The sequence below is a fragment of the Schistocerca cancellata genome, chromosome 8 (genome assembly GCF_023864275.1).
Source record: "Schistocerca cancellata isolate TAMUIC-IGC-003103 chromosome 8, iqSchCanc2.1, whole genome shotgun sequence".
In the NCBI taxonomy this organism is placed as follows: Eukaryota; Metazoa; Arthropoda; class Insecta; order Orthoptera; family Acrididae; genus Schistocerca; species Schistocerca cancellata.
In genome coordinates, this window is record NC_064633.1 from 16,038,119 (window position 1) to 16,065,524 (window position 27,406).

Here is a 27,406-nt window from a genome sequence, read left to right on the forward strand (position 1 = left end):
GGAGAAGTGAAGTGCTGATAGGCATCCACATGCCTTTGTAATATCTATGTTGTTAGGATGGCAGCACCGTCTCTTTTTAAGAGCGCATGAGATTCCATTTGCTGTATATCGCAATACCCTCACTCTGGGTCACCACGGTGTTACCGCTAATGCTGCTACGTATGAAAGAAGAATCATGGAATTCGCATTCCGCTCTCAGTATCAGTAACTCCTCGTTCACTGTACTACTAATTTGAGAATACGACCGTAATTTGATGGTTAATTTTGTGTAGGTGCTCCACCTCAATTTTTTGTAAAATTAGCGATTCTGAGAGAAGCAATGTTTTCCCCAAGGGAAATTCGTTGCCGGGTCAGGGATTTTCTCTGCCTCGTGATGACTGGGTGTAGTGTGTTGTCCTTAGGTTAGTTAGGTTTAAGTAGTTCTAAGTTCTAGGGGACTGACGACCATAGATGTTAAGTCCCATAGTGCTCAGAGCCATTTGAACCATTTTTTGAAATTCGTTGCCGGAAACATACCTGCGGTAGCAGGTAAGCAAAATTCCCAGCCACTTTCATTTTCTTGGAGGCTCTCGTCTCTCAACATGCTAATAGAACCTCTACGAGTCTGCGGTGATTATAGGAAGAGACCGTGAAAGTTGCAGCTCAGTTTAGAAGCAGACGGGGAGACATGGATGTCGAAATTGGTAGCGTACTGACCGCTCCGCCAACGACAGGGCACGGTTTCTAGTTCCAGTGCAGCAAACAATTTTAATCTCGTAGAAAGAATTAGGAGTGGTATTATTCTAACGATGTGGCACCTTACCTATGTGATCGAACTTTCTCGTAACTGTTTCACTGTCCCGTCAACGATTCTTTTTGCTTTATGTGACCCACACTGAATTCATTGTGTCGTGTTGTCGAAAAACCTTTCCATAGCGACAATGAAGCTGATGTTGCACCAAAAATCTTACGTTTTTTGCTACTTTTGCGTGCATTGCACGCATTTCACTAAATATAATATGAAATCCTCATCCGCGTTTTTATTTCGGTATTCAGGAACTAGGATATGGATTTTTTCACTAATCGATATAATGATGACGAGGAAGGTTTGTGTATACAATTTATTACTACAGTGTGAGACAATTCGTCCGACTGTAGCTTCGTAGTGCTGCCCCCTGCGGAGACGGGGCAGGTCACAAATATTAAACTGGGAAGAAAGAGAGAAATTACAATCAACGAGAAAATTCATACATCAAAAATGTTTGGATCACCCCGGTTCCCAGAACTCCTGAACATGACGTTGACTGTCGATATTGTATCACAGACGCAGTCCCTTTGTCTGTTCAGAGATGTCACTAAACCCGCCCAAAGACGTAAAAAACCGTGCCTGAGCAGCGCCTATTAGACGGAGGGGATCTGACAGCCTATTAGTTCCAGTCATTCCACCAGGAAGAAGTTACACGGCTCGTGTTGTCTGTAGTTCAACCATGCCTAGACGGTCAATACCACTGTTCGATCGCGTCCGCGTTGTTACTTTGTGCCAGGAAGGGCTCTCAACAAATGAAGTGTCCAGGTGTCTCGGAGTGAACCAAAACGATGTTGTTCGGACATGGAGGAGATACAGAGAGACAGGAACTGTCGATGACATGCCTCGCTCAGACCGCCCAGGGGCTACTACTGCAGTGGATGACCGCTACCTACAGATTATGGCTCGGAGGAACCCTGACAACAATGCCACCATGTTGAATAACGCTTTTCGTGCAGCCAGAGGACGTCGTGTTACGACTCAAACTGTGCGCAATAGGCTGCATGATGCGCAGCTTCACTCCCGACTACCAAGCCGAGGTCCATCTTTGCATCCACGACACCATACACGCGGTACAGATGGGCCCAACAACATGCCGAATTGACGGTCAGGATTGGCATCACGCTCTCTTCAGTGATGAATGTCGCATTTGCCTTGAACCAGACAATGGTCGAAGACGTGTTTGGAGGAAACCCGGTCAGGCTGAACGCCTTAGACACACTGTCCAGCGAGTGTAGATAGGTGGAGTCTCCTTGCTGTTCTGGGGTGGCATTATGTGGGGGCGCCGTAGGCCGCTGGTGGTCATTGAAGACGCCGTATCTGCTGTAAGCTACGTGATTGCCATTCTCCGACCGATAGTGCAACCGTATCGGCTGCATATCGGCGAGGCATTTGCCTTTATGGACGACAATTCGCTCCACCAGGGTGCACATCTTGTGAGTGACTTCCTGCAGGATAACGACATCGCTCGACTAGAATGGCCAGCATGTTCTCCAGACATGAAAAGGACTGATTATGGACGACGTGACTCATCAACCACTCTGAGGGATCTACGTCGAATCGCCGCTGAGGAGTGGGACAATCTGGACCAACAGTGCCTTGATGAACTTGTGGATAGTATGCCACGACGAATACAGGCATGCATCAATGCAAGAGGACGTGCTACTGGGTATTAGACGTACCGGTGTGTACAGCAATCTGGACCACCACCTCTGAAGCTCTCGATGTATGGTATTACAACATGCAATATGTGGTTTTCATGAGCAGTAAAAAGGGCGCAAATGAAGTTTATGTTGATCTCTATTCCAATTTTCTGTACAGGTTCCGAGTTGGTATCCGATCTCGCTAGGTATGTCAAACAGCGGGCCGAACACAAATTGTTCCTAGCCCAAAGTTTTTGTTGTTGTTGTTGTTATTGTTGCTGTCTTCAGTCAGATGAGTAGTGTGATGGCGCTTTACATGTTATTCTGTCAGGTGCAACCCTCTCCACTTCCGAAAAACTACTCCACACTTCCCTCCAATACTAAATTGGTGATCCCTTGATGTTTCAGCATATGTCTTATCAACCAATCCTTTCTTGTAGTAAAGCAGTGCCACACATTTCTTGTCTCCCCAATTCTATCCAGTACCTACTCATTAGCTACGAGATCTACCCAATCTTCAGCGTCCTTCCGTAGCTCCACATTTCAAAAGCTCCTATTCTCTCCTTATCTAAACTTTTTATTAGCCATGTTCCACTTCCGTACATGACCACACTCCAGACAAATACTTTCAGGAAAGACTTCGTAACACTCAAAACTATAATTAGATCTTAACAAATTTCTCTACCTCAGAAACGCTTTTCTTGCCGTTCCCTCTCTATATTTGATATCTTCTCTAGTTCGTCTAACATTAGTTATTGTGCTGCCAAAATAGAAAAACTCATCTACTACTTTCTGTATCTCGTTTCCTAATCTAATTACCTCAGCATCATCTTGTTTAATTCCACTACATTCCGTTATCCTTGTTTTGCTTTTGTTGATGTCCATCTTATATCCTCCTTTCAAGACGCTGTCCACTACGGTGAACTGATATTCTAAATCCTTTACTGTCTATGACAGCATTACAATGTCATCGACAAACCGCAAAGTTTTTTATCTCCTCCCTAAACTTCAATTCCTACTCAAAATGTTCTTCAGTTTCCTTTACCGCCTGCTCAATGTATAAAGTGAATAACATCGTGGGTTGACTACAGCCCAGTCTCACACATGTCTCAAACATTGCTTCCCTTTCACGCCCTTCAACTCATAATTTTCATGTATGAAAGAACAGATACCACCTTCATATAGATAAGGCTTACCGGCCACTGATCTTCTCCAGTGCGGGTGCACTCACATTGCCCGAACTCTTACTGGAAACTGTAGACTGACTGCCGCGAGTAATGAGTATAGTGGGCAGGGGCACAGCAAATGTGGTGTGTGGACAGTAAGCTGAAGATGTGGGTCTCACGCGGAGCGTGCCTGAGATACGTCCCTGCAGTCGCACTATCCTGTGTGTCCTCGGTGGCTCAGACGGATAGAGTGATTGCCATGTAAGCAGGAGATCCCAGGTTCAAGCCCTGGTCGAGGCACACATTCTCAAGTGTCCCCGTTGATATTTATCAACGTCTGTAAGCAGCTAAAGGTCTGGATTTCATTTTAATTTCATTCTTATAATTTCTGTCTCGTTTATGTACGAGTTTCGTTTCCTGTATTTTGCCCCTGCTACCTTCAGAATTTCAATGATGGTTTTCCAGTCTACATTGTCCAAAGCTTTATCTTAAGTCTACAACTACTATAAGCATAGATTTGCGTCTCTTTAATTAATCTTTTAAGATAATTCATACAGTCAGTATTACCTCACGTGTTCCTACAACTCTCTGGAATCCAAACCGATGTTCGCCGAGGTCGTCTTCACCAGTTTTTCCATTCTTATGTAAGGAATTCATGTTAGTATTTTGTAACCATGACTTCATAAATTAATAGTTCTGTAGTATTCACACCTTTCACTACTTACTTTCTTTAGAATTGGAATTATTACTTTTTTCTTGATGTCTGAGGATATTTCGCCTGTCTCTTACATGTTCAACACCAGATGGAATAGCTCTGTCATTGCTGCTCTCCCAAGGCTATCAGTAGTTCTGACGGAATGTTGTCTAATCTAGGGCCCTTGTTTTGAATTAAGGCTATCAGTAGGCTGCCAGATTTTTCTCTCAGAATCGTATCTCATATCTCTTCTTCATCTACGTACTCTTCACTTTCTATATTACTGCCTTCACGTTCATCTCCCTTGTGTTGACTCTCTATACTCTCCTTCCATCTTTCAGCTTTACCTTCTTTGCATAGGACTGGTTTCTCATATCGGTTCTTCATATTCATCCAGCTACTGCTCTTTTCTCCAGAGACCTCTTTAACTTTTCTGTAGGCGTCATCTATCCTTCTCCTGGTGAAATATGCTTCTAAATCGTTACACTGGTCCTCTAGACTCTCCTGCTTAGCCATTTTTCACTTCCTGTCAATCTCATTTTCAACACGTTTGTATGCGCTTCCGCGTGCTTCATTCGCTGCATTTTTATATTTTCTGTTTTGATTTATTAAATTCATTATCTCTTATGATATGCAATGGTTTCTTCAAGCCCTTATCTTTTGTATTTGATCCTTTTCTGCCATCACCATTTCATCTCTCAAAGTTTCTCACTCGTCTTCTATCGTATATCTTTCGTTTGTTGTAGTCAATTATTGCCTAATGCCAGCCTCTCGTTTCTTCAACTCATCCACGTTCTTTAATTCCCTACTCTTTGCAATTTCTCCAGTTTTAATCTACAGATCATAAGGAATAATTTGTGCTCAGAGTCCGCATCTGTGCTTAGAAATGTCGTACAGTTTAAAACCTGGTTCCGAAATAAGTGTCTCATCATTATATAATCAGTGTGAAAGCTCCCTGTGTCTCCAGATCTCTTCCACGTATGTAACCTTCCTTCATGATTATCTCAGTGCAAAATTGCTCCAGGCATCTTTTTCTTTCACTCCTTTCCCCAACTGAATATTCACTTATTATTTTCCCTTCTCTTCCTTTTCCTACTGTCTAATTACATTCCTCTATCACAACTAATTTTATTGTCTAATAAAATGAGCTCTCAGCTATCTTGTACGTAGGACAGAAAAGATAAGATCGGAAATCTGTCAACGTACCAAGTTAGGGTGGCAAGCATTTAGAAGACGTTTAACTGCAGAACATTGCAATAAGACTGAAGAAACTAGTTTTTGATCAATGTGTCCTCCCCGTTTTGACTTACAGCTAAGAGGTCTGGACACTTCATGAATATACAAGGTGTAAAATTAGAAATGCTCCGATAAACATAGAAAGGTCTGTGTCGGGATTGAGAAGGGAAGACAAGAAAAGGGCACAATACATCAGATCATTTGAAGACGTCACGTATATCCAATAGAGAACAGCTACTACGAAATAGCAAGGGACCAGCCATATTCGCAGAAGAAATGACGTTCTATGGGCAAAAGTGGTGCTAGAATACAGTCCAAGAGAGAGCGACAAACCACGAGAGTGACCACCAGACCGAAGAGACAAAACTTGTTGATGATCGCTGGAGTCAACTCGTTGAATATGGCACAATACACTTCCTAATCGAAGAAGAAATTGCAGACGTAACTTAGTTTAAGGCTTAGAGAGGTACCGTCGTTTACGATAAAATTGGCTGATATATTTATTCGGCCACTTATTGTATAGTACATGGTGCAGAATGTACCAATATTTAATGCTTTTCTGTCCTCCAAGCTCTAAGTTCTGTTACCTCATACTCGTGACGACTCTGTAGCCAGAATAGCTGTAGTAGAGATTCCTTGAATGCCAGATCTGTTAATAAAACCGGTTTCACGTACAAAATTCATTTCTTCTGAGTATTCTGTATTACGTCCTGTGATCACCTCTGTTACATTCACATACTGGCTACCTGCTATGATCCTAGTAATCCGTGCAACACATCTCTGCATTAGATGAATATTAGATCTCAGTCATACTTAGTAAGAACTCCAGACATTTGATCAATGATCCGCAATTGTGGCGACTAGTGACTCGTATGCCGTTTCCTTTATAGACCTACTACTCTTACATAGAATCCTAAACTAGAAAAGCTAAGTCTTACATTCCCCTTCGCTTTTGTTGATTTTACGTCTCGGTCCCAGTTAATACCGCTTTTTTGTGTTTATTTCAAGCCATCAATCTTTTGACTGCTGTGATAATCTCTTCCTTCTTTTCTAGTCTTGTCATAGTCTTTTCAGTTTTATCTATTACTCACAGCACACTCTATAAACTGTTTTGCGTATTATTGACTTGTTCTGCCTCCATTACATTTTCCCTTCATTTCTACTTCCAGTGCCGCAGTACCTATTTGTACTAACTTTTCCTCCGAACATCTGCTGTAACTTCTACCCTCCTCAATTATTCTGGTTTACATCTGTATTTTGTACTTTATCAACTCACATATTTTCTTGTAACATTCTTCGACACAAGCATACTTCGAAGCCTTCTAATCATCTCTAGTCTTGATGGCTGTTGGCTGGCGTTTCATTTCCATACAATGCTCTGCTTTAAAAGTCCAATTTTAGAAACTTTCTCTTCAGTTTCGTGTCAGTATTGACACTAATACTGCTTTTTTTATTGCAGCCATCTTCCTTTGTCTGTGCTAATCTACTTCTGGTGTCCTCCATGTTTGCAACATCCTGTACGATTTTGCTTCCTAGGCTGGAGAAGTCTGCCATTTTTTTGCATCTTTCCTAATTCTTCTATTCTTTGCTGAACTTTAACTCGTACCCAGCGTTAAGTACGCTGTCCAGCTCTTTCGACAGAGGTTGCATTGATTCATCTATTTACACTCCTGGAAATTGAAATAAGAACACCGTGAATTCATCGTCCCAGGAAGGGGAAACTTTATTGACACATTCCTGGGGTCAGATACATCACATGATCACACTGACAGAACCACAGGGACATAGACACAGGCAACAGAGCATGCACAATGTCGGCACTAGTACAGTGTATATCCACCTTTCGCAGCAATGCAGGCTGCTATTATCCCATGGAGACGATCGTAGAGATGCTGGATGTAGTCCTGTGGAACGGCTTGCCATGCCATTTCCACCTGGCGCCTCAGTTGGACCAGCGTTCGTGCTGGACGTGCAGACCGCGTGAGACGACGCTTCATCCAGTCCCAAACATGCTCAATGGGGGACAGATCCGGAGATCTTGCTGGCCAGGGTAGTTGACTTACACCTTCTAGAGCACGTTGGGTGGCACGGGATACATGCGGACGTGCATTGTCCTGTTGGAACAGCAAGTTCCCTTGCCGGTCTAGGAATGGTAGAACGATGGGTTCGATGACGGTTTGGATGTACCGTGCACTATTCAGTGTCCCCTCGACGATCACCAGTGGTGTACGGCCAGTGTAGGAGATCGCTCCCCACACCATGATGCCGGGTGTTGGCCCTGTGTGCCTCGGTCGTATGCAGTCCTGATTGTGGCGCTCACCTGCACGGCGCCAAACACGCATACGACCATCATTGGCACCAAGGCAGAAGCGACTCTCATCGCTGAAGACGACACGTCTCCATTCGTCCCACCATTCACGCCTGTCGCGACACCACTGGAGGCAGGCTGCACGATGTTGGGGCGTGAGCGGAAGACGGCCTAACGGTGTTCGGGACCGTAGCCCAGCTTCATGGAGACGGTTGCGAATGGTCCTCGCCGATACCCCAGGAGCAACAGTGTCCCTAATTTGCTGGGAAGTGGCGGTGCGGTCCCCTACGGCACTGCGTAGGATCCTACGGTCTTGGCGTGCACCCGTGCGTCGCTGCGGTCCGGTCCCAGGTCGACGGGCACGTGCACCTTCCGCCGACCACTGGCGACAACATCGATGTACTGTGGAGACCTCACGCCCCACGTGTTGAGAAATTCGGCGGTACGTCCACCCGGCCTCCCGCATGCCCACTATACGCCCTCGCTCAAAGTCCGTCAACTGCACATACGGTTCACGTCCACGCTGTCGCGACTGCGATGGAGCTCCGTATGCCACGGCAAACTGGCTGACACTGACGGCGGCGGTGCACAAATGCTGCGCAGCTAGCGCCATTCGACGGCCAACACCGCGGTTCCTGGTGTGTCCGCTGTGCCGTGCGTGTGATCATTGCTTTGTACAGTCCTCTCGCAGTGTCCGGAGCAAGTATGGTGGGTCTGACACACCGGTGTCAATGTGTTCTTTTTTCCATTTCCAGGAGTGTATTTACAGTCGTTTACTGGTGTAGACTCATGCCCACTTCCGGTAGGGGGAGGTAGGCAGTGAACCTAAGGTCCTTGATTCGTAATGTGTATCTTGCAGATACTACTCCCAACGTGGTCCAGTAGAGTGGCGACCTTGTGAGACAAGCATTCCGTGGCAGCAGTGAGGGTGTGTGTCAGAATCCGGCTTGGTTTGTAGGCCATTAGCAAGGCAGTCTGCAAAGGCGTCTGTGTGCAGTGGAGACATCCGTGGACAAAGCGCGGTCTCGTGTCTGGTTGTATGCGTCTGGCGACGATGGACGACCAGTGTATCAGCAGTTTGGAGGGCCTCAGTTTGGCCCTGGACCAGCTGGAGCCGTGACTGGACCCACAAGCAGGAGGTTCTGCAGAATGGCGAGCGGAGATGCTCCTCCAGCAGACGCCGTGTGATCAACCATGGCCCCATGACTGCAGCTCACTCTAAAGCAGTCACCAATCGATTTCACACGTGCCGTTGCGCGTTTTTTTGGTGAGGAGACACCACAGGTGGCAAGTACCCCACTTGTCGCAATGCCACCGAGGTGTACACCGCTAGAGTAACACCACTGATCGTCGACGAAGCGGTCATGCCCGCGTACCGAGACGGTAGTGGTGGGAAAATAAAGCGCTACCTTATCAAGGTAAGCAGCTCACTTATGACATCAGACATTGTTCCTGCCCGCACCGCTACATGTTCCTAGTACGGGTCCACGTTGTCCTTCAGTTATGTTATTACTGTTCCGAAATTTTCACTTTCTCTGTTGCCTCTTAGACCAGAAAGTGTGTGCTCTTAAGCTGAAACACCGCTTCTGAACACAAATCTGCTTTGACGTTCCGCTTTCTTCTGCAAATTGTTTGCCTGTCTCTGTAATTTAACCCCTATATTTTAAGAATCTTCAACAGCATTTTCGTCCTTGTATTTTCGAAGGCTGCCTCTAGACCCAGAGACAATAAAACCGTATGCTACTTTCTCTTCAATCTTTCATTGTCCATCGCCCTGTCATAAATGGTCTCTGCTACCGTTTTCCTTCCTCAAGTTGGACTAATGTTTATCACATCACGGTGTCCTGGAATGCTGTAGTTACGTCTGTTTTTATCGTATTTCACTGCTTTTCAACTAACTTCTGTCCTCGCTTTTACCTAATCGATTGATAACTGCCTCAGAAAACTTTTACTACATCTCATTTTTTCCTAAGTCTCAGCATTCAGTTTCATCATGTAGCCCATTCTTTCTGAGTTTAACTACTGGAATTTCAGCGTGTTGTCGATCACTAAACCCTTACGATCCGAATTCACATCTGGCTACGCTTTCCAGCCCTCGATTTTTAGTATGACAGCTTATAGTGTGCTGTGTACAACATTATCATCGTCTAATATCTGGTCCTGTCTCTTTGTTATGGACATTATCTTAGGTCTCCACACAGTAGCCACCCATTAAACCAAGTCTAAATGCTCCTTCTCCGTTCTGTTATTGTGCTTCAAAGAAGAAAGTTTCCTGGAAGCTACAGTAAATGAGGGAACACATTGTCTCCCAATTCACTTCCATTACCTGTATGCAAGAAGTCATCATTCGCCTTCCCAATAAAAGTGATGACGGTTGTTTTAATATCATCGTAGATTGGTCAGATAAAACATTTAACGCAACGATTTACCATTACAAATTTTGCCTGCTCATTTCTTGTTTTCGCTTCCTCTTCTACTTTTACCAATGATAGACCATGCGAACCTGCTTAACACGCGCCGGAGAAATTACACCAGTCAGTCTACGTCTTTCATGCGAGGTGCACTCAGAATATATAGTCATACACACCATTCTTGAAAAGGGGCAACATCAACTCTGGACATACAGCATAAGGTAAGCACACACACACTCATGTGATATGTAATCAGAGGATTCGGCCTTCTTCGTGAGGTTATCTTCAAGAAACTCTAGCACACTGTCAAGCTTTTCTTAGTTTAAGAATAATATCTCTCAGTTTTGGCTTCGTAGACTGCTTACTGAAAGAAGTCATAAAGAGAGCAGAAGGAAAGAAAGAGAAAGACAGTAATTGGAGTTTCTCCAGTGAACAAAGAGAGTGACCAATCACATCGGAAAGATCCTACGACTGTATGTTCGACGTCAGTTTTGTTTTCCAGGGTCTACTGTACATGGTGAAATATATTTCAATTATAGCACTGGTTTGTTCTTCATTCGACTACCATGTGCGACGGAGCGGACAAATAAACTACACATTTCGTGGCGAAAGTTGTGAAAGAAGACCAATGTTGGCACGTCTAATGACGCAGCCGCCAGTGCGGATAGTGTTCACACGGATTTCACTCAGTCGTACTCGTTTGAAATAGGTTGCGAATTTGGTAGCGTGCGCAGGGGTGGTTTCCCTCCAGTATGTCATGTAGGGGTCAGTGAAGTGGAAGGAAGACAAGGATTTCTGGTCAGATGAGTATCGGGTAATATCAACAGCAGCAGAAAACGGTATAACAGGTGTAGGATTCGTTATCAATAGGAAGGTAGGGCAGAGGGTGTGTTACTGTGAACAGTTCAGTGACCGGGTTGTTCTAATCAGAACCGACAGCAGACCAACACCGACAACGATAGTTCAGGTATACATGCCGACGTCGCAAGCTGAAGATGAACAGATAGAGAAAGTGTATGAGGATATTGAAAGGGTAATGCAGTATGTAAAAGGGGACGAAAATCTAATAGTCATGGGCGACTGGAATGCAGTTGTAGGGGAAGCAGTAGAAGAAAAGGTTACAGGAGAATATGGGCTTGGGACAAGGAATGAAAGAGGAGAAAGACTAATTGAGTTCTGTAACAAGTTTCAGCTAGTAACAGCGAATACCCTGTTCAAGAATCACAAGAGGAGGATGTATACTTGGAAAAGGCCGGGAGATACGGGAAGATTTCAATTAGATTACATCATGGTCAGACAGAGATTCCGAAATCAGATACTGGATTGTAAGGCGTACCCAGGAGCAGATATAGACTCAGATCACAATGTAGTAATGATGAAGAGTAGGCTGAAGTTCAAGACATTAGTCAGGAAGAATCAATACGCAAATAAGTGGGATACGGAAGTACTAAGGAATGACGAGATACGTTTGAAGTTCTCTAACGCTATAGATACAGCAATAAGGAATAGCGCAGTATGCAGTACAGTTGAAGATGAATGGACATATCTAAAAAGGGCCATCACAGAAGTTGGGAGAGAAAACATAGGTGCAAAGAAGGTAGCTGCGAAGAAACCATGGGTAACAGAATATATACTTCAGTTGATTGATGAAAGGAGGAAGTACAAACATGTTCCGGGAAAATCAGGAATACAGAAATACAAGTCGCTGAGGAATGAAATAAATAGGAAGTGCAGGGAAGTTAAGACGAAATGGGTACTGGAAAAATGTGAAGACATCGAAAACGATATGATAGTCGGAAGGACAGACTCAGCATACAGGAAAGTCAAAACAACCTTTGGTGACATTAAAAGCAACGGTGGTAACATTAAGAGTGCAACGGGAATTCCACTGTTAAATGCAGAGGAGAGAGCAGATAGGTGGATTTGTCTGATGTGATAGAAAAAGAAACAGGAGTCGATTTAGAAGAGATAGGGGATCGAGTATTAGAATCGGAATTTAAAAGAGCTTTGGAGGACTTACGGTCAAATAAGGCAGAAGGGATAGATAACATTCCATCAGAATTTCTAAAATCATTGGGGGAAGTGGCAACAAAACGACTATTCACGTTGGTGTGTAGAATATATGAGTCTGGCGATATACCATCTGACTTTCGGAAAAGTATCATCCACACAACTGAGAGGACGGCAAGAGCTGACAAGTGCGAGAATTATCGCACAATCAGCTTAACAGCTCATGCATCGAAGCTGCTTACAAGAATAAATTACAGAAGAATGGAAAAGAAAATTGAGAATGCGCTAGGTGACGATCAGTTTGGCTTCAGGAAAGTTAAAGGGACGAGAGAGGCAATTCTGACGTTACGGCTAATAATGGAAGCAAGGCTAAAGCAAAATCAAGACACTTTCATAGGATTTGTCGACCTGGAAAAAGCGTTCGACAATATAAAATGGTGCAAGCTGTTCGAGATTCTGAAAAAAGTAGGGGTAAGCTATAGGGAGAGACGGGTCATATACAATATGTACAACAACCAAGAGGGAATAATAAGAGTGGACGATCAAGAACGACGTGCTCGTATTAAGAAGGGTGTAAGACAAGGCCGTAGCCTTTCGCCCCTACTCTTCAATCTGTACATCGAGGAAGCAATGATGAAAATAAAAGAAAGGTTCAGGAGTGGAATTAAAATACAAGGTGAAAGGATATCAATGATACGATTCGCTGATGACATTGCTATCCTGAGTGAAAGTGAAGAAGAATTAAATGATCTGCTGAACGGAATGAACAGTCTAATGAGTACACAGTATGGTTTGAGAGTAAATCGGAGAAAGTCGAAGGTAATGAGAAATAGTAGAAATGAGAACAGCGAGAAACTTAACATCGGGATTGATGGTCACGAAGTCAGTGAACTTCAGGAATTCTGCTACCTAGGCAGTAAAATAACCAATGACGGTCGGAGCAAGGAGGACATCAAAAGCAGACTCGCTATGGCAAAAAAGGCATTTCTGGCCAAGAGAAGTCTACTAATATCAAATACCGGCCTTAATTTGAGAAAGAAATTTCTGAGGACGTACGTCTGGTACGTCTGGTAGTGAAACATGGACTGTGGGAAAACCGGAACAGAAGAGAATCGAAGCATTTGAGATGTGGTGCTATAGACGAATATTGAAAATTATGTGGACTGATAAGGTAAGGAATGAGGAGGTTCTACTCAGAATCGGAGAGGAAAGGAATATGTGGAAAACACTGATAAGGAGAAGGGACAGGATGATAGGACATCTGATAAGACATGAGGGAATGACGTCCATGGCACTAGAGGGAGCTGTAGAGGGCAAAAACTGTAGAGGAAGACAGAGATTGGAATACGTCAAGCAAATAATTGAGGACGTCGGTTGCAAGTGCTACTCTGAAATGAAGAGGTTAGCACAGGAAAGGAATTCGTGGCGGGCCGCATCAAACCAGTCAGTAGACTGATGACCAAAATAAAAAAAATCATGCGCTTTGTTACTGTGTAGCTTACGGCCATGTTTCCTTGGCCGCCTGGAGGGACCACGCACCTGTTGGGTCGTACTCTGCGAGTGCCCGTCTGCGTGAGAGTGAGTGACGAACCGGTGACCCAATAAGCCCTGCCACGTGTATAACGAGTAATGGAGAGTGGGTGTAGCTCGCTTTACCTCTCACACAGATTCAATGCGGATTTATACGTATATGATACACGCGTAAGTTACTTTCGTCCATACTAGTGATACCCAATTGCTGGTTCCAGGAAACTCTTACCATCCACAGGGAAAGTCGAACATACCATACGTCGGCCCTGAGATGGGGCTAGAGGTGAGCTAGTGCCGTCGACCTCAGTCGGTTTGGGATTTAACTTATCCACAACACTCCCCCCCCCCCGCCTCCCCCCCTCCCCGCGCCACACCACGCAACCTGCTCTTGATGGGAGACAAAAGTAAGTCACCTACCAGTGCCCATTCATTCTGTTAGTTCTACAATAGTTGCCTCGTTATTGGCCACATATCCACTTTATTTCTTTGACCTCTGTGAAGAGATTAATCCTCATAGTACTCAGTTAAGGACTATCATGTACAGTCGTATTTACTGTTACAGTGCATTTATTTTCTAAATATTTCCTAAGATATCCCCCGAAAGGCTACAATATTACTTGATCCACTGGTGCCATTTTTATTTGTGTCTAACTATGTCACTTAGTGTACCAGTATCTTTTATTTCAATCCGCAGATTTTCATAGGCAGGACAAAAAATGTCTCTGAGCACTATGGGACTTAACATCTGAGGTCATCAGTCCCCTAGAACTTAGAACTACTTAAACCTAACCAACCTAAGGACATCACAATCATCCATGCCCGAGGCAGGATTCGAACCTGCGACCGTAGTGGTCGCGCGGTTCCGACTGAAGCTCACAGGCAGGACACTCTGGTACGATATGGTTTGGTGTACCTATGTCGCCACAAGCACACATATTTGTCAGTCGTTTCTTTATCCCGTATAAACGTTCAGCGAATGTTCCATAGCCTATCAGTGTATCACACCTCCAGATGGATTTACATGCTCATAAACATACCCTGCTTGATGTTTGGAAATACATCACACATTTTTGACCTATTTTGATACTATCCGAATCTCTTTGCCACTCACGGTCTTTCCAGTATTTTAGCACTAGTTTAGTTGTTGTTTCCTGTGCAGTAATTTCTCTCCCCTTGGGAAGATCCCCTTTCCGAAGCCAGTAAACAGAACCTCTGTATCTTACAGTGATATAGATTGGGCACTCGCTTAGTGTGACTAATAATGCCTCCACCGGTGCTCTGCCAAAGTCTCCTGTGAGCCTCAGCTGCACAAGATATTCAAATGTGTGTGAATTCCTAAGGGACCAAACTGCTTAGGTCATCGGTCCCTAGACTTACCCACTACTTAAACTAACTTAAACTAACTTATGCTAAGAACGACACACACACCCATGCCCGAGGGAGGACTCGAACCTCCGGCGGGAGGGGGCGCGCAGTCCGTGACATGACGCCTCAAACAGCGCGGCCATTCCGCGCGGCTTCCGCAGCACAATTTTCTGTATACTCCTTAGAGTTGACTTATAGTTATATATGGTGTGTTCATAATTGAGACACGTTGTGAAAGGGCACGAACGGGACATGCATTTGATGCAACCAATTAAGTCAACTGCAACTGAACAAATCAAAAATTTCTGTCAGGATTTACATGCTGCCAGTGCTTGCAACTTTACATAACTAATGTATGAATCTAAACGAAGCTAGGCAGTCGAAATCTTTCAACGCCCGAACAATCGTAATTGTGATGATGGCTTTACACTAACAGCGGAATGGACACCTGTCTTCAGTGCTACTATCAGGTAAGTGGCATGTGTCAAACACAAAGAAGTCGCCACACACACTCTGCCCGTAACAGATTGCGCACCAGCAAATGCTTGCACCGTTCACTGCGATAACATTCAACGGCCAGTCATCAACATCTGTGTCGACAAACGCGGGAAATACTGACCTTAATTAGTGCATGTCTGATAGTGTTGCACAGTGAATAGCCAGTTCCTGAACGAAATCCTCAACAAAAAGGGTCGAGGTGGCAGATCACAAACTTCTAATAAAGTGACTTACTTGAAGTACAGGAACCAATAGCGAAGATCTTTAAGGTAATTCACAAAGACCACGAAAACCTACGTCCATATACGTAATGGCGTTAAATCCTATATATATGTATGCCATGCTCGTCCCTTCTGCGCCGCGTTAAGGTCTGAAAGCAACATGTAAGCCACATGATGGAGGGCAGATATAGCTTCACTCATTTATAGCTGGAATGAACCACTGAATTTAACAACTGAACGACTTGCTATATTAGTGTTACACATGAAGTAGCAAAGTTTACTAAATTCCTCTGAAATTCCACATATTAATGCGATGGCTATCGGTTTTACGTTTTTCCAGCTGACAGGGTAACTAACAGTCCGAAACATTGTACTGGCAGTACTGTCTATTTACAAACGACGGAAATACATTTAAGCAGTTAATTTCTGTTTTTGTTGCATTGTCACCACTTCCAGAGGAGTAGAAGATCAATTATTAGTTGGGCAGGAAACGAGTAGATTACTCCAATTCCTCAAAAATACACTGCTGGCCACCGTAAATGCAACACCCTGAAGGAAGCATCCGAACCAGGTGAAATTTACACCATGAGTTTGCAGCGATGAGATATGCAACTGATTAGAAATTCAGCGCAGACGCACGTCACGCGCGCCTGTGGCGCCACCTCATAGCGCCATTTAAGGCTTCGCGATTTCGACGAGTGTACGTTCGGTACGTGTGTTTACCTTGTGGTTGTTTCACAAGACGATCAGTTATGCCACGTAGAAAACAGCGAACATCTTTTGATCAAGCATCCGAGTTCGACAGAGGATGGATAGTGGCTTACCGAGAGTGTGGATTATCATACAGAGCAATCGCTAGTCGTGTTGGACGAAACCAAACAACTGTAATGCGGATATGTAACCGTTGGATGCAGGAGGGTACGACGGACCGACGTGGTCGATCGCATTCACCTCGTTGCACCACTGTACGTGCTGATAGGCAAATTGTGCGCATGGCAGTGACGGATCGCTCAGTGACATCCCGAACAATAGCACAGCACATTGCGTCTGTAACGCATCATCCAGTGTCTGCGCGTACCATTCGACGCCGTTTACAGCAGAGTGATCTGTCCGCAAGACGTCCATTGCTTCGTCTACCATTGACGCAGAACCACAGACGTCTCAGTCGCCAATGGTGTGATGACAGACGGATGTGGACGGCAGAATGGAATGACGTTGTCTTTACTGACGAGGCACGCTTCTGTCTGCAGCACCACGATGGTCGGATTCGAGTGTGGAGACACCGTGGAGAGAGGATGCTGGACAACTGCATTATGCACCGCCACACTGATCTTGCACCGGGTATTATGGTATGGGGCGGTATTGGATATTACTCTCGCACGCCTCTAGTACGTATTGCCGGTACTTTAAATAGCCGGCGCTACATATCCGAGGTGCTGGAGCCAGTTGTCCTTCCTTACCTTCAGGGCTCGGCCACAACCATATTTCTACAGGATAATGCGCGACCACATGTGGCACGCATTGTCCAAAGGTTCTTCGTCAATAACCAGATTGAATTGCTTCCCTGGCCTGCTCGCTCTCCGGATCTTTCGCCGATGGAAAACATGTGGTCCATGGTTGCTCAACGAGTGACCCAGATTACATCTCCAGCTGCCACACCAGATGATCTTTGGCAACGTGTGGAAGCTGCTTGGGCTGCTGTACCCCAGGAACACATCCAACGTCTCTTTGACTCAATGCCGAGACGTGTGGCAGCGGTGATCTCCAACAATGGCGGCTACTCTGGCTACTGATTCGGCAGGAACCACATGTCACAGACGTCTGTAAACGTAATCATTTGATACTTGGTCAACATGTTATCTACAAAATAAATTTTGTTGTGCTACCTCTTCTCTTTCTTGGTGTTGCATTTATGGTGGCCAGCAGTGTACTTGTGATAAGTTACCTCATGATTTCATAGGAAACTACATCTGCTTTTATCTGTAATATTTGATTTTTACGAAAAATAAGCATACATGTTTTAAGAATTTCGTTTCATCCAATACACAAACAGGAAGAATAACAAAACAGGAAACATAGTTTATTATAAAATCTTCATTATACAGAAAACTCGCGAAGTGTCTACTGCTTTAAATAGGATTAAACACTGCAAGTAGTATCTTTAACACCTGATTTAGAGAAACCATGCCTTGTTACTAACAAATTCATGACCTTATAAATAATTTCGTAACACTATTTGACTTAGGAAAACAATAAGAAATTAACTCACTAGCATACACAGTAAACTGAGAAACTAATAAAAGACGGGTACACCTCTTATAACTGAACATCAACCACTGTTAAAATTACTTGTAGCCGCCTGGGGTAGCCGCGTGGTCTAGGGCGCCTTGTCACGGTCCGCGCGGCTCTACCCAGTTGGAGATTCGAGTCCTCCCTCCGACATGGGTGTGTGTGTCGTCCTTAGCGTAAGTTAAAGTTAGATTAAATAATGTGTAAGCTTAGGGACCGATGACCTGAGCAGTTTGGTCCCGTAAGATCTTACCACAAACTCCAAAAAAAAAAAAAAAAAAAAAAAAAAAAAAAAAAAAAAATTACTTGTAAAATAGTTTAAAAATTACTAGTGTATAGCAGTGACCAACTTATAGTTGAACTGTTCTCTTAGCAATGGAAATATTAGCTCCTATTTGGAACCTCTGTACTTTCATCGTAGATATGTAAGTGACTATATGTTGATAATACTTCTCCAAGTTATTTGAATAATGATGTGGTTCGAAAGATCTGAATATAAAATGGAAGATAAAGGCACAGACTGTAGATAATTTGCCTCAGAACCTCTGAACTCTGCGATCTAAACTTTACATTTGAGAATTTGCATCCAGAGAGCTGCATATTTGTTATTATTAATTAATTATAATCTCAGCTATTTACAATCAATGACAGACAGAAAGACAACTTATTTGTGCAAGACGGCGTTAGACAAAAGCAGCGCCATAATACCAGTAAATGTTCAATAAATAACTTAGGAAAGTAGAACTTATTAAAAGGAAATGAAATTAAGTTATCTATATTGACTTGAAATGAAGTAAGAAAAGGATACGAACCACCCAACTACCGAGATAAACATTAAACGATAGTCAAAAATTTCAGTAATCACACATATTCAAATTTGTATGCACGACTTCCAGCAAAATGCAGAATGACCTTAACTGTATGAGAGAGTGACGGAATTGAATGCAGAATGTTCCGGACTAAATGACCAGGACACTATACTGTAACACACTTAAAGCTCAAGAAAACTGTAAAATATAAGGTCAGTGGACAACGAATCGTTCGACATGAGTACCACACGAATGAATCGACTACAACACCTTGTCTGTCAGCAGAATAAGTGAAGCATTTTTACCAATTCTGGTGGCCGCTGCCACAGACTCTGATCTGACTGATAACATGACTGAAGGAGTAAGTATGTCCTTCAAACTGCGATCATCACCCAACCAACCATCGGACTGGCTACGAACGGATGTCACCAAAGGCAGTACGCTTCTGCAGCGACGTCTCAGAGAGAGACGAATAAAGAACTTACATTACGTATCGATACTGATTACAGAAAGTAGTTGCAAAATTTTAGCGAAAACAAAATAGTTACTGAAATATTTAAAGTGCTCTTTGGCATGCGTCTTTCGAACTACTCTACTTAGTTACGTATTAACATCTTACCGTTTCGAAATTTTCGTCATTCATTAAGTTTTAGGTCTGACGACAAATGAATTTGTGCGAGGTAGATACATAATGGCCCTCATATTTCAGTTCGTAATATTCAGATACGAAAAGTACTCTCAACCAGAAGACCATTCAAATCTACAGGATATCGTTCACGCCCCAGCTTCAGCTTGTAAATTGACTGAGTTAATCTCGATAAATGTTTTCACAAAATTTGTTGCACTTCAAAAAAATTACTTCATTTCACATATCTGAAGCATTGAACAAGTTTTTACAATCGTAATAAAGAAAGTTTTATAAAGAATTCTGCTTCTGAGATAAAGATAATCTGGACAGTGCCGCAGAAGTCGCCTGCAAAATAATGCCGACACTAATCAGTTCACTGAGCTGCTGGTTTCAATAAAAGATGTCATGCAGACTCTGCATCATCTGTGCCTCAAATACACTACTGGCCATTAAAATTGCTACACCAGGAAGAAATGCAGATGATAAACGGGTATTCATTGCACCCAAATATATTGTACTAGAACTTACATGTGATTACATTTTCACGCAATTTGGGTGCATAGATCGTGCGAAATCAGTACCCTGAACAACCACCTCTGGCCGTAATAACGGCCTTGATAAGCCTGGGCATTGAGTAAAACAGCGCTTGAATGGCGTGTACAGGTACAGCTGCCCATGCAGCTTCAACACGATACCACAGTTCATCAAGAGTAGTGACTGCCGTATTGTGACGAGCCAGTTGGTCGGCCACCATTGACCAGACTTTTCAATTGGTGAGAAATCTGGAGAATGTGTTGGCCAGGGCGGCAGTCGAACATTTTCTGTATCCAGAAAGGCCCGTACAGGACCTGCAAAATGCGGTCGTGCATTATCCTGCTGAAATGTAAGGTTTTGCAGGGATCGAATGAAGGGTGAAGCCACGGGTCGTAATACATCTGAAATGTAACGTCCAATGTTCAAAGTGCCGTCAATGCGAACAAGAGGTGACCGAGACGTGTAACCAATGGCACCCCATACCGTCACGCCGGGATACGCTAACATGGCGATGACGAATACACTCTTCCAATGTGCGTTCACCGCAATGACGCCAAACACGGATGCGACCATCATGATGCTGTAAACACAACCTGGATTCATCCGAAAAAATGACGTGTTGGCATTCGTGCACCCAGATTCGTCGTTGAGTACACCATCGCAGGTGATCCTGTCTGTGATGCAGCGTCAAGGGTAACTGCAGCCATGGTCTCCGAGGTGATAGTCCATGCTGCTGCAAACGTCGCCGAAGTGTTCGTGCAGATGGTTGTTGTCTTACAAACGTCCCCATCTATTGACTCAGGGATCGAGACTTGGCTGCTCGATCCGTTACAGCCATGCGGATAAGATGCCTGTCATCTCGACTGCTAGTGATACGAGGCCGTTGGGATCCAGCACGGCGTTCCGTATTACCCTCCTGAACCCACCGATTCCATATTCTGCTAACAGTCATTGGATTTCGACCAACGCGAGCAGCAATGTCGCGATACGATAAACCACGATGGCGATAGGCTACAATCCGACCTTTGTCAAAGTCGGAGATGTGATGGAACGCATTTCTCCTCGTTACACGAGAGATCACAACAACGTTTCACCAGGCGACGCCGGTCGACTGCTGTTTGTGTACGAGAAATCGGTTGGAAACTTTCCTCACGTCACCACGTTGTAGGTGTCGCCACCGGCGCCAACCTTGTGTGAATGCTCTGAAAAGCTAATGTTTGCATATCACAGCATCTTCTTCCTTGTTGTGTCGAGACAAGACAGTCTAGACACAAGGCGAGGTAACCGGAAGGGCACGCGTCAACTCACGCCGACTGGCGTGAGGTCTGGAACAGGATACGTATTGAGTGCTATAAAGAAAAGTACGTAGCTGCGGTTATACTTAACTTTAATCCATCATTTGTATACAGCATTCTTGATTATACAAGTGAGACTCTCTATAAAAATGGTTAATGGCGCCTTGCTAGGTCGTAGCCATGGACTTAGCTGAAGGCTATTCTAACTATCTCTCGGCAAATGAGAGAAAGGCTTCGTTAGTGTAGTCGCTAGCAAAGTCGTCGTACAACGGGGGCGAGTGCTAGTACGTCTCTCTAGACCTGCCGTGTGGTGGCGCTCGGTCTGCGATCACTGACAGTGGCGACACGCGGGTCCGACATGTACTAATGGACCGCGGCCGATTTAAAGCTACCACCTAGCAAGTGTGGTGTCTGGCGGTGACACCACATTCCTGTCGGTTAAATTTCGCGTCTGTAGCAATAGACGTCTGGTATAGCAATTTTAATGGCCGGTAGTGTAGTACGCGGGCACTGATGGGCTCCATTTGTCTCACTCGCATGCAGGCTCATATAGTGTATGCAACCCACCAGACGGCCCTAGTACTCGCATTCTGGGCAGGCGCGAACCATTTGGCCAAGCCGCCCCCAGTCCTGCCGGAGCAGAACTGTCACGCTCGCTTCAGCCCAGCTGCCGTATCTGCCTATTTGGTAGCTGCTTGCTCAGCCCTGCCCACCTGTGCACGCGAACTGGCCCGCAGTGTGCGCCTGAGGTAACCGCGCGCTGTGCTGTTGGCCCGCAGATGCTGCCCAAGGTGCTGCTGATCGAGCGGCCGAAGAAGGACGACGCGGTGGACGAGGAGGACGAGGCGCCGGACGGCGTGCTCCTGGACACGCCGCCCGACGTCGACAAGTACCTGGGCTTCGCGGCGGCGGCCACGGGCGGCGGCGGCGGCAGCCTCAGCCTGGGCGGCAGCGTGGGCGGCAGCGTCAGCCTGGGCGGCGGCGGGGGCGGCGGCAAGCGCTTCTCGGCCGACTACGACCTGCCGCTGGCGCTGCCCGCCGCCGCCTTCGGCGACCAGGGCCTGCCCCCGCTGCCTCTGCCGCTGCCCCCGGGCATCCCGCTGCCCGCCGCCGACGACGACCTGTTCGGGGGCGCCGCCTCCTGCCCCGCAGCCGCCGCCGCTGCCGCCGCCGCCGCCGCGCTGCACCCGCACGACGTCAGCCCCTCCTTCGACAAGCCCACTCACGAGATGGAGAAGACCATCGAGGACGCGCGCTTCATCGCCCAGCACGTCAAGAACAAGGACAAGTTTGAGAGCGTAAGTGCCCTTCCCTCGTCGCCAACACCGGAAAGCAAAAGGGCCAATTAAATGGGCGATATTTGTCCGTATAGGCTTTACCAGCGTATGATACGGACGCCTCCTGTACCTTGGCCACATTAAAATAAATTGCGAGGCTCCATTCAATAATCCAACTAGTACATCTCATCAGTATCATACACATGAGTGCTGAAAGGAACTCGTTAAACGCCGGCTTGAGTGGCCGTGCGGTTCTAGGAGCCACAGTCTGGAACCGAGCGACCGCTACGGTCGCCGGTTCGAATCCTGCCTCGGGCATGGATGTGTGTGATGTCCTTAGGTTGGTTAGGTTTAATTAGTTCTAAGTTCTAGGCGACTGCTGACCTCAGAACTTAAGTCGAATAGTGCTTGAACCATGTTAAGATGATATATCGGCTCAACCACTTGTCATCATTATCATCATAATCATCATTTAAGACTGATTATGCCTTTCAGCGTTCAGTCTGGAGCATAGCCCCCGTTATACAGTTCCTCCATGATCCCCTATTCAGTGCTAACATTGGTGCCTCTTCTGACGTTAAACCTATTACTTCAAAATCATTCTTAACCGAATCCAGGTGCCTTCTCCTCGGTCTGCCCCGACTCCTCCTACCCTCTACTGCTGAATCCATGAGTCTCTTGGGTAACCCTGCTTCTCCCATCCGTGTAACATGACCCCACCATCTAAGCCTGTTCGCCCTGACTGCTACATCTATAGAGTTCATTCCCAGTTCCTCCTCATTGTGCACACCCTCCTGCCATTGTTCCCATCTACTAGTACCTGCAATCACCCTAGCTACTTTCATATCCGTAACCTCAACCTTGTTGATAAGGTAACCTGAATCCACCCAGCTTTCGCTCCCATACAACAAAGTTGGTCGAAAGATTGAACGGTGTACAGATAACTTAGTCTTGGTACTGACTTCCTTCTTGCAGAAGAGAGTAGATCGTAGCTGAGCTCTCACTGCATTAGCTTTGCTACACCTCGCTTCCAGTTCTTTCACTATGTTGCCATCCTGTGAGAATATGCATCCTAAGTACTTGAAACCGTCCACCTGTTCTAACTTTGTTCCTCCTATTTGGCACTCAATCCGTTTATATTTCTTTCCCACTGACATTACTTTCGTTTTGGAGATGCTAATCTTCATACCATAGTCCTTACATTTCGGATCTAGCTCTGAAATATTACTTTGCAAACTTTCAATCGAATCTGCCATCACAACTAAGTCATCCACATATGCAAGACTGCTTATTTTGTGTTCACATATCTCAATCTCACCCAGCCAGTCTATTGCTTTCAACATATGATCCATAAATAACATGAACAACAGTGGAGACAGGTTGCAGCCTTGTCTTACCCCTGAAACTACTCTGAACCATGAACTCAATTTACCGTCAACTCTAACTGCTGCCTGACTATCCATGTAAAGACCTTTAATTGCTTGCAAAAGTTTGCCTCCTATTCCATAATCTTGTAGAACAGACAATAACTTCCTTCTAGGAACCCGGTCATATGCCTTTTCTAGATCTATAAAGCATAGATACAATTCCCTGTTCCAATCATAACACTTCTCCATTATTTGCCGTAAGCTAAAGATCTGGTCCTGACAACCTCTAAGAGGCCTAAACCCACACTGATTTTCATCCAATTGGTCCTCAACTAATACTCGCACTTTCCTTTCAACAATACCTGAGAAGATTTTACCCACAACGCTCATTAAAGAGATACCTCTGTAGTTGTTACAATCTTTTCTGTTTCCATGTTTAAAGATTGGTGTGATTACTGCTTTTGTCCAGTCTGATGGAACCTGTCGCAACTCCCAGGCCATTTCAATTATCCTGTGTAGCCATTTAAGACCTGACATTCCACTGCATTTGATGAGTTCCGACTTAATTTGATCCACCCCAGCCGCTTTATTGCACTGCAATCTATTGACCATTTTTCCACTTCCTCAAATGTGATCCTATTTCCATCATCATTCCTATCCCATTCTACCTCGAAATCTGATACATTACTGATCGCATTTTCGCCTACATTGAGCTACTCTTCAAAATATTCCCTCCATCTGTCCAAAGTATCCACAGGATTCACCAGCAGTTTTCCTGACCTGTCCAAAATACTTGTCATTTCCTTCTTACCTCCCTTTCGAAGACTGATAATTACACTCAAGAATGGTTTTCCAGCAGCTTGACCCATAGCCTCCAACCTGTTTCCAAAGTCTTCCCACGATTTCTTCTTGGATGCTGCAATTATCTGTGTGGCTTTGTTTCTTTCTTCAACATAACTTTCTCTGTCTACCTGGGTTCTGGTATGTAGCCATTTTTGATACGCCTTCTTTTTCCTTTTACAGGCTGCCTTGACTGTATCATTCCACCAAGCTGTTTGCTTCATCCTACTTTTACACACTACTGTTCCAAGACATTCTTTAGCCACTTCTAGTACTGTGTCCCTGTACCTTGTCCATTCCTTTTCTACTGACTGTAATTGACTACATTCAACTAACAGGTACCTTTCTGAGATCGCTGTTATGTGCTTGTGCCTAATTTCCTTATCCTGAAGTTTCTCCACTCTTATCCTCCTACATATGGACCTGACCTCCTGCACTTTCGGCCTCACAATCCCAATTTCACTGCAGATTAAATAATGATCAGTGTCATCAAAGAATACCCTGAATACACGTGTGTCCCTCACAGCATTCCTGAATTCCTGATCTGTTATTATATAGTCAGTGACAGATCTGGTTCCCCTGCCTTCCCAAGTATACCGGTGAATGTTCTTATGTTTAAAAAAGGAGTTTGTGATTACTAAGCCCATACTGGCACAGATATCCAAGAGTTGTTTCCCGTTCCCGTTTGCCTCCATATCCTCTCCAAATTTACCCATAACCTTTTCATACCCTTCTGTTCGATTTCCAATCCTGGCGTTAAAATCACCCATGAGCAGAACACTGTCCTTGTCCTTTACTCTAACAACTACATCACTGAGTGCCTCATAAAAACTATCCATCTTATCTTGATCTGTCCCTTCACAATGCGAATATACTGACACAATCCTAATTTTGTTGCTAGACACTGTCAAATCTATCCACATCAGTCGTTCGTTTACATACCTTATTGCAACTACGCTGGGTTCCATTTCTTTCCTGATGTAAAGCCCTACACCCCATTGTGCTATTCCAGCTTTGACTCCTGACAGGTAGACCTTGTATTTTCCCACTTCCTCTTCTTTCTCACCCCTTACCCGAATGTCACTAACAGCTAAAACGTCCAGCCCCATCTTACTTGCAGCCTCTGCCAGCTCCACCTTCTTCCCAGAGTAGCCCCCATTGATATTAATAGCTCCCAACTCATTACCATTTGTTTGCCAAGTCGTATCTTAGGAGTCCCTGGTTTGTCAGTTAGAGGTGGGACTCCGCCACCTGCCGGCCGGTGTGGCCGTGCGGTTAAAGGCGCTTCAGTCTGGAACCGCGTGACCGCTACGGTCGCAGGTTCGAATCCTGCCTCGGGCATGGATGTGTGTGATGTCCTTAGGTTAGCTAGGTTTAATTAGTTCTAAGTTCTAGGCGACTGATGACCTCAGAAGTTAAGTCGCATAGTGCTCAGAGCCATTTGAACCATTTTGAACTCCGCCACCTCCAAAGGTCCGAGGCATTTTGCTCTGATTGTTGCCAGCATCATATTTAAAGTACCAGGGAAGCAGGTTGCTAGCCTTACTTGCCCCGAGTCCCATTGGGTTTTACCCTTAACGGCTGAGGGACTAACCGGTGGATTTGGTAGTCTTTGCCGTATGAGCACAAAGGTGACCACGACTCAGAATATGTCCGAGATGCCCAGCCTTATTCCAAAGTAACTGATATCCCGACTGTCGGGACCACTTACGTGGCCACTCATACGTTGCCCGTGGTTCATAACTAGGACATGACTACAGGAACCCACACCATGAACCACTTGTTTATTATCAATTTCATTGTGCCTGGTGCATGTTCCATTTTAGCGAGTTTTAACAGGTTCTTTTACTTTTTATTATTCTGATGATGGAAGCTTGACTTCCGAAACGCGTCAATCTTAGTGTTGTACACTATAAACAAGTGGTTGAGCCGATATATTTTTTTAACATTGAACATTCAAAACCACGACCTCTCATCCAGTATGGATAAAATCAAAGTCCATTTGAACCATTTTTTGAATTCGTTAAACTTCGGTTACACGATAAATCAGTCTAATCTAAAAGCCGTAAATTCAACTAAATACAATTACGAACAACTTAAATTGGAAAGAACACATAGGAAGTGTTGTGGGGAAGGCTAACCAAAGGCTGCGTTTTATTGGCAGGACATTTAGAAAATGTAAGAGTCCTACTAAGGACACAGCCTACGCTACGCTTGTCCGTCCTCTTTTAGAATACTGCTGCGCGGTGTGGGATCCCTACCAGGTAGGACTGACGGAGTACATCGAAAAAGTTCAAAGAAAGGCAGCACGTTTTGTATTATCGCGAAATATGGGAGAGAGTGTCACAGAAATGATACAGGATTCGGGCTGGATATCACTAAGAGAAAGGCGTTTTTTGTTGCGACGGAATCTTCTCACGAAATTCCAGTCACCAACTTTCTCCTCTGAATGCGAAAATATTTTGATGACACAGATCTACATAGGGAGAAACCATCACCAC

The 27,406-nt window shown here is 44.9% G+C and overlaps 1 protein-coding gene across 1 annotated transcript in view; it reads left to right on the forward strand.

The window, feature by feature from the left end:
- Positions 1 to 27,406, forward strand: part of LOC126094929 (acetylcholine receptor subunit alpha-like 1) — a 499,702-nt gene that overhangs the window by 434,037 nt on the left and 38,259 nt on the right. The window contains exon 7 of the mRNA XM_049909576.1: positions 22,201 to 22,719. Coding sequence (XP_049765533.1) covers positions 22,201 to 22,719 — 519 coding nt within the window. The remainder of the gene's footprint in view (positions 1 to 22,200; positions 22,720 to 27,406) is intronic.